Source organism: Nycticebus coucang, chromosome 1 (assembly GCF_027406575.1).
Source record: "Nycticebus coucang isolate mNycCou1 chromosome 1, mNycCou1.pri, whole genome shotgun sequence".
Taxonomy (NCBI): Eukaryota; Metazoa; Chordata; class Mammalia; order Primates; family Lorisidae; genus Nycticebus; species Nycticebus coucang.
In genome coordinates this window covers 182,873,830-182,890,494 of record NC_069780.1, presented here as the reverse complement: position 1 = coordinate 182,890,494, position 16,665 = coordinate 182,873,830, and the positions used below count along the sequence as shown (strand labels likewise).

Sequence of the window (16,665 nt, the reverse complement as noted above, 5' to 3'; positions counted from 1 at the left end):
ACCCAAAATAAGTTGTTCACCTGCCTCAGAAAAACACTGACTCCAGAGGTAATTCCCTGAGTGTGCAGAATGATGGAGGTTGGTACCGTGGTAGCTTAGATGAAAGTTTTGAAATCTGTAATTGATTCATATTTAAGGTTTTCATTGAAGATTTATGATTCTTTCTCACTGATTACAAACGAGAGAAATACGTATTTCTTGTGTCGTGAATGATTTAAAATGCAGTATGTATACCACCTGGATAGAAAAGTACATGCCAAGCCAGAATTACTTTTCAGACAGTATTCCACTCAATTTAAGACATTTGTTGTGCACCAATTATATACCATAAACCATGTCAGGTACTGCCAGGACAAAAATAATAAAAGGATTTAATCCTTGTCGCAAATGAGGTTTTAGTGTAATAGAAGGCATATCCATCATCTGTTGCCATGGTAATGTTGTATAACAAGTCACCCCTAAATGCTGTGGCTTAAAAGAGTTAGCTGTTCTAATTTATGGATCTGTGGCTCATTTGGTCATTGGTTGAACCCAATTGGCCTTGGATGAGCTTATCTGGACGCAGAAGGTTGGGACCAGTTCTGCCTGCTTCATCAGTCTCCCATCCTGATAACAAGGGACTAGCCAGGCATATTCTTCTCATGGCCACGGTATAAGATTAAGGGGCAAAAGCCAACTGCACAAATGGCTTTCCTCTAACATTCACTGGCTGAAGCAAATCACTGGACTGAGGAAATGTACTCTACTCTGGGGAAACCGTAAAGTCACATGGCAAAGGGTATGGCCGTATACGGAGGGATGCAAAATTGAGAAGAGTAATACAATCAACCACACTGGGGAAAGATAAATTCACCAATGCTTGTGTAACAAAAGGTAGGGCTTTCAAAAGGGAAAGTATCTATACATCTGGAAAACCCCAGGGATTCTACTACAAAACTCTTAGAAGTGATCAAGGAAAACCCCAGGGATTCTACTACAAAACTCTTAGAAGTGATCAAGGAATACAGCAGGTTACAAAATCAACACTCATAAATTGGTAGCCTTTATATATACCAACAATAGTCAAGCTGAAAAAACAGTCAAGGACTCTATTCCTTTCACAGTAGTGCCAAAGAAGATGAAATATTTGGTAATTTACCACAATAAAGGATGTGAAAGATCTCTATAAAGAGAACTATGAAACTCTAAGAAAAGAAATAGCTGAAGATGTTAACAAATGGAAAAACATACCATGCTCATGACTGAGAAGAATCAACATTGTTAAAATGTCCATACTACCCAAAGCAATATACAATTTTAATGCAATCTCTATTAAAGCACCACTGTCATACTTTAAAGATCTCAAATAAAATAATACTTTGTTTTATATGGAATGAGAAAAAACCTTGAATAGCCAAAACATTACTCAGAAATAAAAACAAATCAGGAGGAATCATGCTACCAGACCTCAGACTGTACTATAAATCGATAATGATCAAAACAGCATGGTGTTGGCACAAAAACAGAGAGGTAGATGTATAAAACAGAATATAGAACCAAGAGATGAACCCAGCTACTTACCATTATTTCATCTTCAATAAGCCGATTAAAAACATTCAGTGGGGAAAAAACTCCCTATTTAACAAATGGTGCTGAGTAAACTGGCTGGCGATCTGTAAAAGACTGAAACTGGACCCACGCCTTTCACCATTAACTAGGATAGACTCTCACTGGATAAAATATTTAAACTTAAGACATGAAACTATAAAAATACTTGAGAAAGTGCAGGTAAAACTCTTGAAGGAATCAGCCTGGGTGAATATTTTATGAGGAGGACTCCCCAGGCAATTGAAGCAGTATCAAAAATACATTACTGGGACCTGATCAAACTATAAAGCTTCTGCACAGCCAAGAACATAGTAAGTAAAGCAAGCAGACAGCCCTCAGAATGGGAGAACATATTTGCAGGTTATACCTCTGACAAAGATTTAATAACCAAAATCCACAGAGAACTCAAACGTATTAGCAAGAAAAGAACAAGTGAACCTTTCTCAGTGTGGGCAAGGGATTTGAAAAGAAACTTCTCTGAAGAAGACAGGTGCACGGCTTACAGAAACATGAAAAAATGCTCATCATCCTTAATCATCAGAGAAATGCAAATCAAAACCACTTTGACATATCATCTAATTCCAGTGAGATTATCCCACAAAACCCCAAAACCAGAGATGTTGGCTTGTATCGTGGAGAAAAGAGATCACCTCTGCACTGCTGGTGGGAATGCAAACTAATACGTTCCTTTTGGAAAGAAGTTTGCAGATCACTTAGGGATCTAAAAATAGACCTGCCATTCAATCCTTCAATTCCTCTACTAGGTATATATCACTTTAGAAGACAAAAAATCACTTTATAACAAAGATATTTGCACCAGAATGTTTGTTGCAGCCCAATTCATAATTGCTAAGTCATGGAAGAAGCCCAAGTGCCCATTGACCCATGAGTGGATTAATAAATTGTGGTATAATGTACATCATGGAATATTATGCAGCCTTAAAAAAGATGGAGGCTTTACCTCTTTTATGTTTACATGGATGGAGCTGGAACATATTCTTCTTAGCAAAGTATCTCAAGAATGGAAGAAAATGTATCCAATGTACTCAGCCCTACTATGAAACCAATTTATAAACACCCATACATTCATATGAAAGCTATAATCCAACTATAGCCCAAGAAGAACGGGAAAGAGGAGAGGGAGGGAAGTGGGTAGGATGGGTGAAGAGAGGGTAATTGATGGGAACACACCTATGGTGTATTTTACAAGGGTATAAGTTAAATGTACTAAGTGTACAATATAAATATCTTAACACAATAACTAAGAAAATGTGGTAAAGATTATGTTAACCAGTTTGATGGACGTATTTCAAATTGTATATAAACCCAGCACCATGTACCCCATAATTGCATTAATGTACACAGCTACGATTTAATTAAAAATAAAAATGCATAATAAAATTAATGCAAAAATAATTGCATTAATGTACACAGTACGATTTAATTAAAAAAAAAAAAAAGGGAAAGTATTCTATCTTGAAGACACCAGAAAAATGGTCTGAGAAGGGATGGCATTTACAGTCATTTAGGAAAGGACTTTGTATTTTAAGTCTGACATCAGAAGTTGGGTCCAGGCAATAACTCAAAGATGTTCCAGGAGCAAAGTGTGAACATGGATAAGCCATTTGCAGGGTTTGGTTAAAAAGAAGTAACTGAAAAGAAAAAATACAGTAGTAGACAAAAATTAGCTTTGTAAGATAACTACAAATAGACATTCAGTGGAGATGTGCAGGTCTTAGAAATTCTTATTTGGAAGTTCTTCGAAAAGATGGTAATGGGTATTAATTTCTAGAGTATGAAACACACACCAAGATGGAGCTTTTGTTTAAGACTTTAGAGCTGTAAGTAGAACTGGAAATAACTTAAAAATTGTCTACCTCAATTCACTTATTTTAAAGATGAATAAATTCATATTTTGGAGATAAATTTTTCCCTTGCTCTCTTGCATGCCTTCTCCCCCCACTTCTTATCTCTCTCTCTCTCTCTCTCTCGTCATCATATATAAATATGTATTTTTGTATTGGTGGCCCCTGACTTACAATGGTTTTACTATGATTTTTTGACATTACAAAGGTGTGAAAGTGATACACATTGAGTGGAAACTTCACTTTGAGTACAACTTTTCTGTGTTTCACTTTTAGAACAGCATTCAATAAGACCCATGAGATATTCATCCCTTTATTATGCGGTAAGCTTTGTGATAGATGATTTTGCTCAACGGTAGGCTAAAGTTAAGTGTTCTGAGCACAGTAAAGGTGGACAAGGTAGGCTAAGCTATGACATTTGGTAGATTAGATGTATTAAATGCATTTTCAACTTGACAATATTTTCAATTTACAATGGGTCTTATTGTAAATTGACCCATGGAGATACAAGCGTATTGTAAATTAAAGAGCGCCTGTATGTGTGTGTAGGTGTATGCATGTGTGTCTGTGTGTGAACTATGCAAAATATATAATCATATTTAGAAAGAAAATACATTTCCTAAGTAAATCTATCCAAATATATAATATACAAATGCATTTAGAGAAAAAAAACAAATTCTTCTCACATTTATATGAGAGACAGAGAAAGAGATGAGCATATATCTTGAAGAGATATTCTAAAGAATGCTTAACAACTCATAAATTTAAAAATTGTCCTATTCTTATCAAGTGATCTTTCTTGTTCTAAGGAACAGAATATGACTCATATTATTCAAATGCAAAGGGGAGGTTGTTAATAAAAAGACAAGTGTATATATTTTCTCAGTTATTCAAGGACTGGAAATGTCATCTGAAATGCCTGGTCTGGCAGAGGGAGCTGGGAGGCTCCCCCTCTCCCAGACTGGGGACTGTCATGGAAAAAGGGCACGTGTATTGGGGGAAGGGGAAGGACAAAACAGCAAATGTCTCTGGCCCTCCCCTCTTCTGAAACTCACTCCTCTCATTTGTAAATGCAACATAACTATCCATTTAACCAAAATAGAATCAGGAGAGTAAATCAGTGTGTGTATTTAATAGATGAGGTTTCTCCCCAGAAGAGAAACAATGAAACTTTGAAACTGTGCCCTTTAGATGATGACCACAGAGGCAGATGGAGGTCAGCAAGCTATAGCCCTGGGCTTTGTCTGCACAGAGACGTGTCCAGCCAGTCTGCTTTTTATAAAACACGTTTTATTAGAACAGCCACACCCATTTCTTTGCCTATTTTGTGCTACAATGGCAGGGTTAAGTCATTGCAGAGGAGACAGAGCCCGTAGGCCTGCAGAGCCTCCAATATTTACTGTGAGGTCTTTCTTTACACTGTGGTTTGACCCTGGAGGGGAGCCACTTTCTGGCCTGGGTGACCCTTCCAAGAGCTTCTTCCTCTGGGGATGGCCTCACAGGAGTCCTCCAGGAACCATCTCAGTAGAGAAGGAGCGTGTTGGCCCCCATGAATGTTTTCCCTGAGTTCCTCCCTTCCCAGGACTCCGCTGAGGCCATCGTCCTTAACCCCTTGTTCTCTGTCCTTTGCCAGACTCCGACCTGAGCATGCGCACACTGAGCACGCCCAGCCCAGCCCTGATATGTCCACCGAACCTGCCAGGATTTCAGAATGGAAGGGGCTCGTCCACCTCCTCGTCGTCCATCACCGGGGAGACGGTGGCCATGGTCCACTCCCCGCCCCCGACCCGCCTCACGCACCCGCTCATCCGGCTGGCCTCCCGGCCTCAGAAGGAGCAGGCCAGCGCGGACCGGCTGCCCGACCAGTGCATGGTGCACGTCTTCTCCTTCCTGCCCACCAACCAGCTGTGCCGCTGTGCGCGCGTGTGTCGCCGCTGGTACAACCTGGCCTGGGACCCGCGCCTCTGGAGGACTATCCGCCTGACGGGCGAGACCATCAACGTGGACCGCGCCCTCAAGGTGCTGACCCGCAGACTCTGCCAGGACACCCCCAACGTCTGTCTCATGCTGGAAACCGTCACTGTCAGTGGCTGCAGGCGGCTCACAGACCGAGGGCTTTACACCATCGCCCAGTGCTGCCCCGAGCTGAGGCGCCTGGAGGTCTCGGGCTGCTACAATATCTCCAACGAGGCCATCTTCGACGTGGTGTCCCTCTGCCCCAACCTGGAGCACCTGGATGTGTCAGGTGAGTGGAAACGGACCTGCCAGACGTGGGCTTCCCAAGGCACTGTCCCAAGGCAATAGCCACATTGCCTCCACCAGAGTGTCCTCTTCCTGATGATCTTAAGCGAAGGGAGGCAGGTGGTGGGGGAAGTTCTGGCAGAAAAACTCTCTCCAAGTAATCCAGACCCTGGTGGCCACAAGTATCCCTTTCATCATTTAAAGTCCACCTCTTAGGGGAGTTCTAGCACCTTTTCCTTGGAAAACCAGTTTAGTATGACTTTTAAATGTGTCTCTTACTCTCCATAACTCTCACAGTTATTTCAGAGCAACCAAAGGGAATGGAAACCAAATATCTAACTGTAGATAAATGGGAAGCAAAGGGCTCACTCCAGCACGGTGAGTTGGAAGTGACCCGTGTGTTCACTGGTTATTGGCCTCCAGAGCCTTCCTTCTGTCTGAGCTGTAACAACGGCCTTCTGTGTTTCTGTGGTGTTGGCCTGACTGCGTCAGCTGTGGGTGATAAAATACTCGGCCATGGGCTGCACTCAGGACCACTGGACGATTTGTAGGTACCGCGGGAAATCCACCCTAGAGCAGTGTCTCCTTAGAGTTCACCCCCACTCTCCTCACCTCCGGGTTAATTTTGTACCTTTCCTTAAGCAAAATTCTCAATTACATAGTGCAAGGGCAAGATCCCTTGAATTGAACCTTTAGGCCCTTTAAAAATGGAAGGAAATCCCAGCATGGCTGCTTTGCTGAAAACCTCTCTCAGGCAGGAAGAATTAAAACCCAGACTCACACTTTGGCGCCAGACGTGGATCCAGGCAGACTAACAGCCTTTCTTTATCTCATCCGCTGCCCAGTCAAAGGTTGAACATCTGAGAGGCTGAGGTGTGTAAGATGCATCAGGGACTTCAGTGAACAGTGTGAGCCACAACCTCAGGGATTGGCGGGGAGGGGTCAAGAAGTGAAAACCACTGTGACCAGCAAATAAACAGAATTTGGGATTTATGAGCATCTGAGGCAAATGATGCCCTCCAACAAAATCTGAGGTAAAGCCGGCTCTTGCAGCTTGCTCTCTCTTTAAAAGCCGACATCTGAAAATATTTCAGATGACAGCCCATTATTTTGTGCAGATTCTTTCCCGTGCTGGAAAGCAAGGCATTGCTCTTCCACTTCAGCTGGCTTCAGGACAAAGCCATAATAACCCTACGTTCAGCTAGTCATGAGTAGCCGTTGGCATAAAGAAGCAGGAAATGAGGAGCTTTTCTTACATTTCTCCTCCCAAGAATTCTGGAAAGAGAAAGCGTTGTGATGGGGATGACAAGTTTCAAAACTTTGTGATTTGGGACAATTCATAGCTTTTTCTACATGTGTTTCCTCTTCAGTTAAAAGAGGGAAAGGGGGCGAAACTGAGTTCTTTCATATTCTCACAGTCTGAGCATTTTATAAACACCTCGTTTTATCTTCTCAGATTAGAAAATGACTCACTTTTGGAATCCCCATCTTTGTTTAAGGGCTTCCCCTGCACCCTGATACAAATTGCAAGGAAACGTATCCTCTCCTCTCCAGTCCTTCTGAAATTAGCAATGCAGGAGCCACACTGGCTATTTGGGAATGAAAAGTCTTTTGCTTCTAGCCAGTGGTTCTCAACCTATGGGTCGCGACCCCTTTGGACCATCAGAAAACACATCCTGCATATCAGATATTTACATTACAATTCAAAACAGTAGGAAAATTACAGTTATGAAGTAGCAAGGAAAATAATTTTATGAATGGGGGGGCACCACAACATGAGGAACTGTATTAAATGGTCATGGCATTAGAAAGGTTGAGAACCACTGAATCTAGCCAGAGTGATCCTGCTTGGCTAATTGACTAACCATTTTAAGCTTGATATCTGTCCTGTATATCAGCCTAATTTGCAGGGTCAAGCTAACTTGTAGAGCTTTCTCACCTGTCTTCCAACGACCCCAGTGCTCTGTGTACACAGAGACTAAAACAAGGGGAATTCATAGCGCACCAAATTAAGGACACAAAATCCAATATATGGGAGAAATATTCAGGCAAATAGACCTGAAAGACTCAGCAAACCATAAGGATGGATTTGTCATCAGCCCCTACTAAGGGTACCTTCCAATTCTGCGGGAATCTGAAAATTGTTGTTGATACAGAGAGAGGCCAAAGGGCTGCCAAAGTTGATTTCACTGTGTCTAAGACTTTAGTTTTTACAGCTGAGCTCCCATAGTAGCTACCTTCTCAATGGCAGTGACTCTGGAAGACCATCATTGGTCTAGAGCTTAATTCCCCCCAGAAGATATAAGATTGCCTAGCTCTTCTCTATTAATGCAGAAAATTCCCATCTTGAAAGTTATCTTTTCAAGGCATTGATAATTACTTCAATTAATGGTAGAATTTTGTTATTATCACATATAACTTTTTATTAGTAGTATCTTGAAACATCAATAGAATATATTGAAAAAGATCCACTTTTAAATATAAAATATTATAATTATTACAAATGAATTGCTTCAGAAGGGTGCTCTCTAACTGGAGACCTGAAGTCATCTCTGTTTCTCTCTCTTATCGTTAATGTCCACCCAGTAGTATCCTATCCAGTTGTCTGTACTTCCGCAGGACCCTGAGTCCCTCTTCACTCTCTCCCTGACTGCACCCTTCACTAACCTTTCTCCTTATACCCATGTCCTCAACCCACCCCACATACAATTAACTTCCAGAGAAATTTTTTCAAACTACAAGTCTAAACATCCACTTTCCTGTATAAAATCTCCAGTTCCAATGACCTATTAAAAAATTCAAGTTTATTGGCAGAGCATACAAGCGCCTTCCCAGGCCCAGATCTTACCATTTTCCTGTGTACATTCGATGTTCCCTTCTATAAAACCATCTGTATGTCCCCAAACACATCCCACCTGTGCATACAGGGATGTGTGGGTACCTCTCTGACTTGTGTGCCACTCTTCTTCTGTCTCTGCCCTCTTCTGCTCCCCAAGAACAGACTTTTCATCACTCAAGGTCCATTCCAGTGTCCCCTGAATACAAACTGCCCTGCCACACTCCCAGTGAGCTAAGGGTTTCCTTCTGGGTGTCTTCCCTGTGAGTAGAACCAGGTAGAACATTTCTGAGGCTTGCATCTGAGTACTTGTATATTTCCAGATTCATTTCTCTCCACTCATTATGAGCTTTAGAATGTGTAAGGGAAGAAATGAGGTATATTTTATCTTTCTGCTATATAGCATCGTAATTAAGTCAACAGAGGAGTGTCAAAGTCCTAGATCAGCGGTTCACAACCTGTGAGTCGCAACCCACAGGAACTGTATTAAAGGGCCATGGCATTAGGAAGATTGAGAACCCCTATCCTTGATGGTCAACTTGACCTTGAAAAGGTTGAAAGTTCTCATTGGTTAATACCCTAAACAAGCCTTTAGGAAGCTTTCACATAGTAGGTATAATTTCCTAATCTGTAAATGGGGATGGTTGGGAAAATTAAATGAGTTAAGTCATCACCTGTGTGCTCTGCTGAAAACCATACAGTTGCCACTTAACAAATCATAGTTAGTGCTGTCATCATATTGCATTGACATTGTTACTAACATGTTGGGAAGTTAACAGTTGTTCTCCATTGCCTTTTACATTCCAGAAAAGGTAGAAATATCACCCTAATAATGAGAGAGAGAAAGTGATAATAAAGAACATATTGCCAAAGCTGAATGAATTCTGGAATAAATTGAAGGAATTCCACAGATTTGTTCAACCTCTGTTGTCTATTCTTACTGACTATATTCATACACCTTACCCTAGATGTCAAAGTGGCCCCCATCATGATCCCAACAGACCATTCTTGTCTTAGTTCCCATTAGATCCTTTCAAACATTCTAAGTTCCACCCTATGAACACCCCTCACATCCCCATGGAATTCTTTGCTTTCTTTTTTATCAAATTTGTCTTACTATGTGAGCTCTAAATCTATGTACCTGAATTGTTTTTTACTCCATATCTATGTATCCAAATTGTTCCTCTCTTTTAAGAATCCCCTTAGAAACCACAAAAGACTTCTGATTTCCCAGTGACTCGATGTTCACTTCATGCCATCACCCCTACTGTGAATCCCTGTGTAATTCATCAATTCTCCGATACATCATGGTCATTTCTTGCCTCCCCTCCTATAACTGAAGCCCCAGATCAGGAGTCAAGAAACTTAGCTCTAGTCTGGGTATACGAGTCATGTAACTCCCTGAGTCTACAATGCCTCATTTTTTAAAAATGAAGTTTAAAATGGATGATTTCTAAGGTTTTTTCCATGTCTATGAAGTATGAACACATGAACTAACCCTAAACACGTATCTACTGAGCCATCAAACAATTTATTTTCTTGTCAACCCAAACTTAGCAAATCTGCAAGAATCAGAGCTAAACCTAACATTCAAAATTATTGATCTAAATAATACAACCATATCAAAATTGTCTCTTTACCAAAACTGAACTAAATAAGTATTATATTAAATTTGGAATTCAGTTTCAAAAACAAGGTGTATTTCCTGGGAAGTGTAGCAGCAAAAAGGGTAAAGGTTATTGTATAATCTTGAAAAATGATGGGCCTCCATAGGCGTCACAGATGGCCAACTACCACCATAGACACAGAAATTCAGCATAAGCAGGATTACAGTCAGCCTAAAGAAGAAACTCAAAACAGAAGGAGATTTTGAAGCTAACAGGACCTAACCCCCTTTCAGAAAACCACAGAGCAGGAGCAGCGTCAGACAAGCTGCATCTTTGTTTTACAGGGTTGGGTTGTGTACTCCACTCCTTCCTGAAATTCTTTGACTTGGTAGCATGTGACTTTGAACCTCCTTATTCCCAGGACCCGAGTTTGATAAGAGTTTCCTGGGCAGCCTGCCAGGGGGGAGAAAAGTCCTTGTTTGCACTATTGTGCTGCCACTCAGGAGCCTTGGACATTGCGTTGAACAACCAAGGCACAGAGGTGTCCGAAGAGAGGCACCTGGCTTTAGAACTGCTGGAGACTGGAGAAGGGCAGAGAGAAAATGAAAAACATATATGCCTATATCCAGTTATGCAGTGGAATGAAATATACATAAATATACAAATATTTATACAGTCTATATTGACTAGGTATTATTTATATTTTATAAATATGTGTATTTACATAAAGTAAAATAGAACTGAGGTATAAAATAAAATGAGTGTTTCATATATATAAATATAAAATTGTAATATATAAGGTATATATACATGCAATTTATACACACATTCTTAAGGCATTACAAAAAAATGTTTAAAGCAGCATTCATCTAAAGATACCTTCCTGAACATTAATATCCTTGTCTGTTAAAAAGAGCTTTCTAAGAACTGGTACAAAAGTTAACAGAAGCCCATTGTAAACTTTGTAGTTCAACACACATGAAAGGCATAATAATTAACTATAAAATAGACAACTGTTTTTCAGTGTAGATGTACTTCAGATAGACTCAAAGTCCTGAGGACATTTAAATGTTGAAAGTTAGATCATCCCATCTAGACCGCCTATAGAAACCTCTTTTCCCCCCTGTAAATCATTCATTCCACAGATACTTAGCACCAAGTATGAGAGAGACAGCAGTGAACAGCTCTCTTCCCAGGAATTTACATCTCTGAGTTAGGAGACAGCGAACAAACAAGTGCACAAGTACCTAAATAATGGTTCCAAGGGATACAGAGTGCTGAAAATACAGGGAGAGAAGCAGGTATGATGAGTTATGAGGGAAGTATTGTCCAATAAACTGATATGGCTAGAGACCCAGGAAAGTGGCGGAAGGGCCATGGGACTATCTGCGGAAGCCCTTTCCAGTGCTCACACTCTGGGCTGGAGAGTGCTGGAGGTGTCTGGGAAGGGGAAGCAGGCCAGTGGGGCTGGAGGAGTGAGGTGAGAGCACGGGGGTGCAGGTCCTTGGAAGCCCCAGTAGACCCTACGTTTTACACTTGGAGTGAACGGGCTCCATTCTAAGGTTTTGCTTAGAGTAACATGGTTTGAGTTCCATTTGCCAGAATCTCTGTGGCCGATAGGTTGAGGGGCTAGAGTAATAATCCAGATGACCAACAAGGTTGAACTACATCCACAGACAGTTGCTTTGTTAGACCAATATCTACATGCATTTCCCACAGAGTTTCCAAAGTCAGTTCATATCCAGCATCTCATTGCCTCCTCACTGTGTCCCTGAAGGGTAGGCTCCAGATATGCACTCCCATATTACAGAGGAGAGTCTTGTGCAGAAAACGTAAGCCCCAGGCCATAAAAAGTAGACCTGAACCAGGTGCTACTCCCAACTTTTGCTCTTTCTGCCAAACCAAGGTCATGTCCAAGCTTTGTTTCTCATATGTTGCTTCTTTGCACCAGATTATCTTAGGACTGGACCTAATCTTTACTGGGCTCCCAGAACTTTCCAGGGCCAGGGAAAGATATTTACACACATCCTCTCATTTCTTCCTCACAGCTACATTGCAGGGAAAGTAATCATCCACATATTAAGACAAAAGAAATAGAAGGATTGATTTGCCCAAAATCAGGTAACCCGTGATAGATCATGAGTTGTAACTCTGGTCTTCCTCATTCTAAAGCCCATGCCTGAATCCCCTTAATACAGTATACATAATACAGCAGACCACCCCCATAGTTGGCCACCTCTCTAGATTGACCACCTCCTTAGGCTGATCTAATTTTCAGAGACTGGACATGCACACGTAGGTGTTGGTACAGAGGCCTAGTTCCTTATGTTGACCTCTTGTGTATGTTGAGCGGTTTGTTACAGTCCCTTTTGTGGGCAACTTACAGAGGTTCTACTGTAGTTAAATATTACAATGAAGACTGGAGAACCCCATTCTTGGTTTTCTTCTCTATAAAGGCCAAGAAATGCAGGGGTAGCGTACGCTGGGCTTGTGGGAGGGGCAGGCATGGGGAGCGGATTCCCATTCTCACAGGTTGCTCTGAGCCCATGTTCTGTCTTTCATGTAGGGTGCTCCAAAGTGACCTGCATCAGCTTGACCCGGGAGGCCTCCATTAAACTGTCCCCCTTGCATGGCAAACAGATTTCCATCCGCTACCTGGACATGACGGACTGCTTCGTGCTGGAGGACGAAGGCCTGCACACCATCGCGGCGCACTGCACGCAGCTGACACACCTGTACCTGCGCCGCTGCGTGCGCCTCACCGACGAGGGCCTGCGCTACCTGGTCATCTACTGCACCTCCATCAAGGAGCTGAGCGTCAGCGACTGCCGCTTCGTCAGCGACTTCGGCCTCCGGGAAATCGCCAAGCTGGAGTCGCGCCTGCGGTATCTGAGCATCGCCCACTGCGGCCGCGTCACCGACGTGGGTGTCCGCTATGTGGCCAAGTACTGCGGCAAACTGCGCTACCTCAACGCGCGGGGCTGCGAGGGCATCACGGACCACGGCGTGGAGTACCTCGCCAAGAACTGCACCAAACTCAAGTCTCTGGACATCGGCAAGTGCCCTTTGGTATCCGACACGGGCCTGGAGTGTCTGGCCCTGAACTGCTTCAATCTCAAGCGGCTCAGCCTTAAGTCCTGCGAGAGCATCACCGGCCAGGGCCTGCAGATCGTGGCCGCCAACTGCTCCGACCTCCAGATGCTGAACGTCCAGGACTGCGAGGTCTCCGTGGAGGCCCTGCGGTTTGTGAAGCGCCACTGCAAGCGCTGTGTCATCGAGCACACCAACCCGGCCTTCTTCTGAAGGGACAGCTTTCATCCGGCGTTGTTTTCATACAAACGTGAACAAAACGAAAGTTTTTTGTTTTTTGTTTTTTTAAAAGAGCAGCATATGTAAGCATCGACACCCACTCATAACAGCTCTTTTCTCCCAGGAAGGTTCTTAGGAATCTGGCTTTTTTCTCCCCTAATTTCTCACGGGCAACAGAGGTCAAAAAAAAAAAAAAAATGCCAAGGTGGGGGGGTGGGGTGGAGACAAATTTCTGTTACAGCAAACAGGTTTTGTCAGTCCAGAGAATTCGTAGGCAGTTTCTCTTTGCACAAAAGATGAACCTCAGCAATATCTTCAGAAAGGCATCTTACTTCCCATCCCACCTCACCCCCTCCCTCCCAGCTGTAGCAACACAATAAATCACCAGAGTAAAAATGCCTCCGGTCGCCCCTTTAAAGGCCTTGATTGGCCTAAATTACCCTCTCCAGTCCCACATCCCAGCAGATCCCAGATAAATCACATAGCACTCTGCATATACGAAGGGCTTTCGACACACCTTTCTATAAATCCTTTGTGGTCAGCAGCAGGAGGGAAGGAGAGACCTGCACTCCTCCCCAGCCCTGCCCCTGACCAGCTGTGTGACCTTGGCCCAAGCCCTTCACTTCGCTGGGCAGCAGCTTCCAGCACTGAGGCAGAGGCCATCCAGCTCAAAGATTAGCTTCATTGTCCTTTTGGAATTGAGGGGACAGACATACTAACAGTAGCACCTTGGCCTAGTGCACACAGCATCTACCTCTTTCCAGAGAATTGATTCTGTGCTGTCAGAAGATTCTTCGGAGCTAGCAGTGCACAAAGGGTCCTGTGTGCCCTGTGGCTCCCATCTGAGTATCACCTATATCCCTCGTCATTATGGTGGGTGAGTCCTTGGCACATAACTCTCCTTCCCTGCTGGGTGCTATGGTTTCTGTGTTCCCCCTCTGTACACTTAGTTAGGCCCCAGAATGCATCCTGACAGCAAAGCCCAGACGCCCTATCCAGTTGCTTTGCCCAGTGTTTTTGAGTAGGAGGAAAGACCCTCACAACTTTTTTTTTTATTATTAAATCATAGCTGTGAACATTAATGCAATCATGAGGTATAATGTGCTGGCTTTATGACCTTCACAATTTTTAATTAACAAGCAACACCCAAGGGAACACATGTCCTCAAAGTTGTTGGGTTTTTTTTTTTTGACCCTTTGCCTTACACACCTGGCATGCATCAGGCACATCTGTCCTGCAGCTGGCAGGGACAAGACACCTTGGTACATTGTCATTCAGATCCTATTCAGACTCTTCTCATCTCTTTATTTCTTTATGCAGCCAGACTTCATCATATGAAGCCAATTGGGTTAAGTTTGTAAGCATTTAATTGTGCAAATTGCCAGCTTGTATGCCTCCCCTTTGGCTGTCTGCATGTTTTCCATCAAAGAATGCAAAACAGACTTCCAGGTGTTTAAAGTCTGTTCACTCAAAAACGCCAGACAAATGGAAGAGGGAGTGCACCATAATGACTTAGACCACTAGTTCCCCAACCAGAGCCTTAGCATACAGGTTAAAAACATTACCCAATATGAATTTTAAATGGATGCAATTTTAGATGGTCCTATTGGGATAGAAATCTATATGCCAGCCTCATTGGTGTGAAATTGGGTAGCGTGAAGAGATTCAATTGCTCCTTTTCATGAAACTAACTTAGCTTTTATTAATAAATACATGGTTTTCATCGAATTATTCCCTGACCAAGCCCCCTCCTTTATCACTGTTGAAACAGCTCGTCTATGTCCTTCTCAAAGGGCCCATCCAGAGCCTCTGTGTCTCCAAGCCAAGCATGCTGGATTTGTTTCAGACCAAGCTTGCATCCCCTCGACAACTGCACTCCCACTGTAGGCTCCTATGCATACTGTTGTCTGCTGTTGGGAAGGAGGTATTAGCATGAGGAGGTGGCATCTGCCTAGGAAGTGTCCTTCATATATCCTATTAAATATGGCCTCCTATCCAATCAGTGTCATCACCAACTTAAATATTCCATCGAGGCTTCACGCCTACCATGGAGGAAAATGAACTGTTTAGCTGAGGGGCATTATCTAGTGATGGCTATAGAGTTTCAAGTCATGAATGAGGGTGAAGGTAGCATTCTTCTGCTCTGTGACTTATGACCCTATAAGAAATTTCAGACTTTGAGAATCATAAAGAACAATCCCTAATTTTTGGCCCTGGGATCTTCCAAGTGAGTTGGTTTAATACTTCCAAAATAAGCAGAGAGATCTAAAATGGCTTCCTGAACCATTAGGAACATCTTTTTTAGCGCCTCCTGACCATGTCTCCTACACTGTCTTCCAAGCATGAGACAAAGCTGACGTCACACTGATTGCCCAGCATGTACTGTCTCCCCCCGGTTCTCCTCTTTTCCTAGTCTCCTCTTCATCCCCTCCTCCCTGGGGGTTGGAATCTATGATAGAGGTTACTGGGGAAACAGCTCAGCTAATTTTTAGAGACCAAGCAAAAGGCCTCACTGGGAAATTTTTATCTATTTTAAAACATTGCTTCCTTCCTGGCTCTGCTAAATTGAATGCTCATTGTTTTTTTAAATTCTAATGTTCAAATCACTGCGCGCTGTATGACTCTAGAAAGCCTTAATTTACTACCACCAAGAAATAAAGCAATATGTTGGCAATCACGCTCAGCTTCTTTTTTAATGCCTTTGTCAAAGGATAGTGGCTCAGTGAGTAGGGCGCTGGCCCCATATGCCGAGGGTGGCGGGTTCAAACCCAGCCCCGGCCAAACTGCAACAAAAAAATAGCTGGGCGTTGTGGCGGGCGCCTGTAGTCCCAGCTACTCGGTAGGCTGAGGCAAGAGAATCGCGGAAGCCCAAGAGTTAGAGGTTGCTGTGAGCCATGTGACGCCACAGCACTCTACCCGAGGGCGGTACAGTGAGACTCTGTCTCTACAAAAAAAAAAAGGATAGTGGCGTTCAAATGAGGACACACAAAAATGAGCAAACACTTGCTTGACGTTGGAGAACAGAGTGAGCCAGGTCTCTACCACTGCTGTTGTCCCATGTAAAGTGTGTCCAAGGTTTTATCATCTCTCATGGCTCAATAACTTTGTCTAAAAATTGGCAGGTAAGTTAAAAAAAAATAAAATTACCTTCACAGTATAGTTCATGTCTTTAATTCTTTAATCCAAACTCTTGGTGCCAGATTTATTTTTGGAATTCATA

General features: G+C 42.9%; 1 protein-coding gene across 2 annotated transcripts in view; it reads left to right on the top strand.

The window, feature by feature from the left end:
* The window catches only part of FBXL7 (F-box and leucine rich repeat protein 7), a 456,585-nt gene extending 440,471 nt beyond the window's left edge, over window positions 1-16,114 (top strand). For both annotated transcript variants that reach the window (XM_053592962.1, XM_053592965.1), the window contains exons 3-4: window positions 5,086-5,697; window positions 12,703-16,114. In XM_053592962.1, the coding sequence (XP_053448937.1) occupies window positions 5,086-5,697; window positions 12,703-13,439 (1,349 nt within the window). In that variant the 3' untranslated portion in view covers window positions 13,440-16,114. The remainder of the gene's footprint in view (window positions 1-5,085; window positions 5,698-12,702) is intronic.
* The last annotated feature ends 551 nt before the right edge of the window (window positions 16,115-16,665 follow it).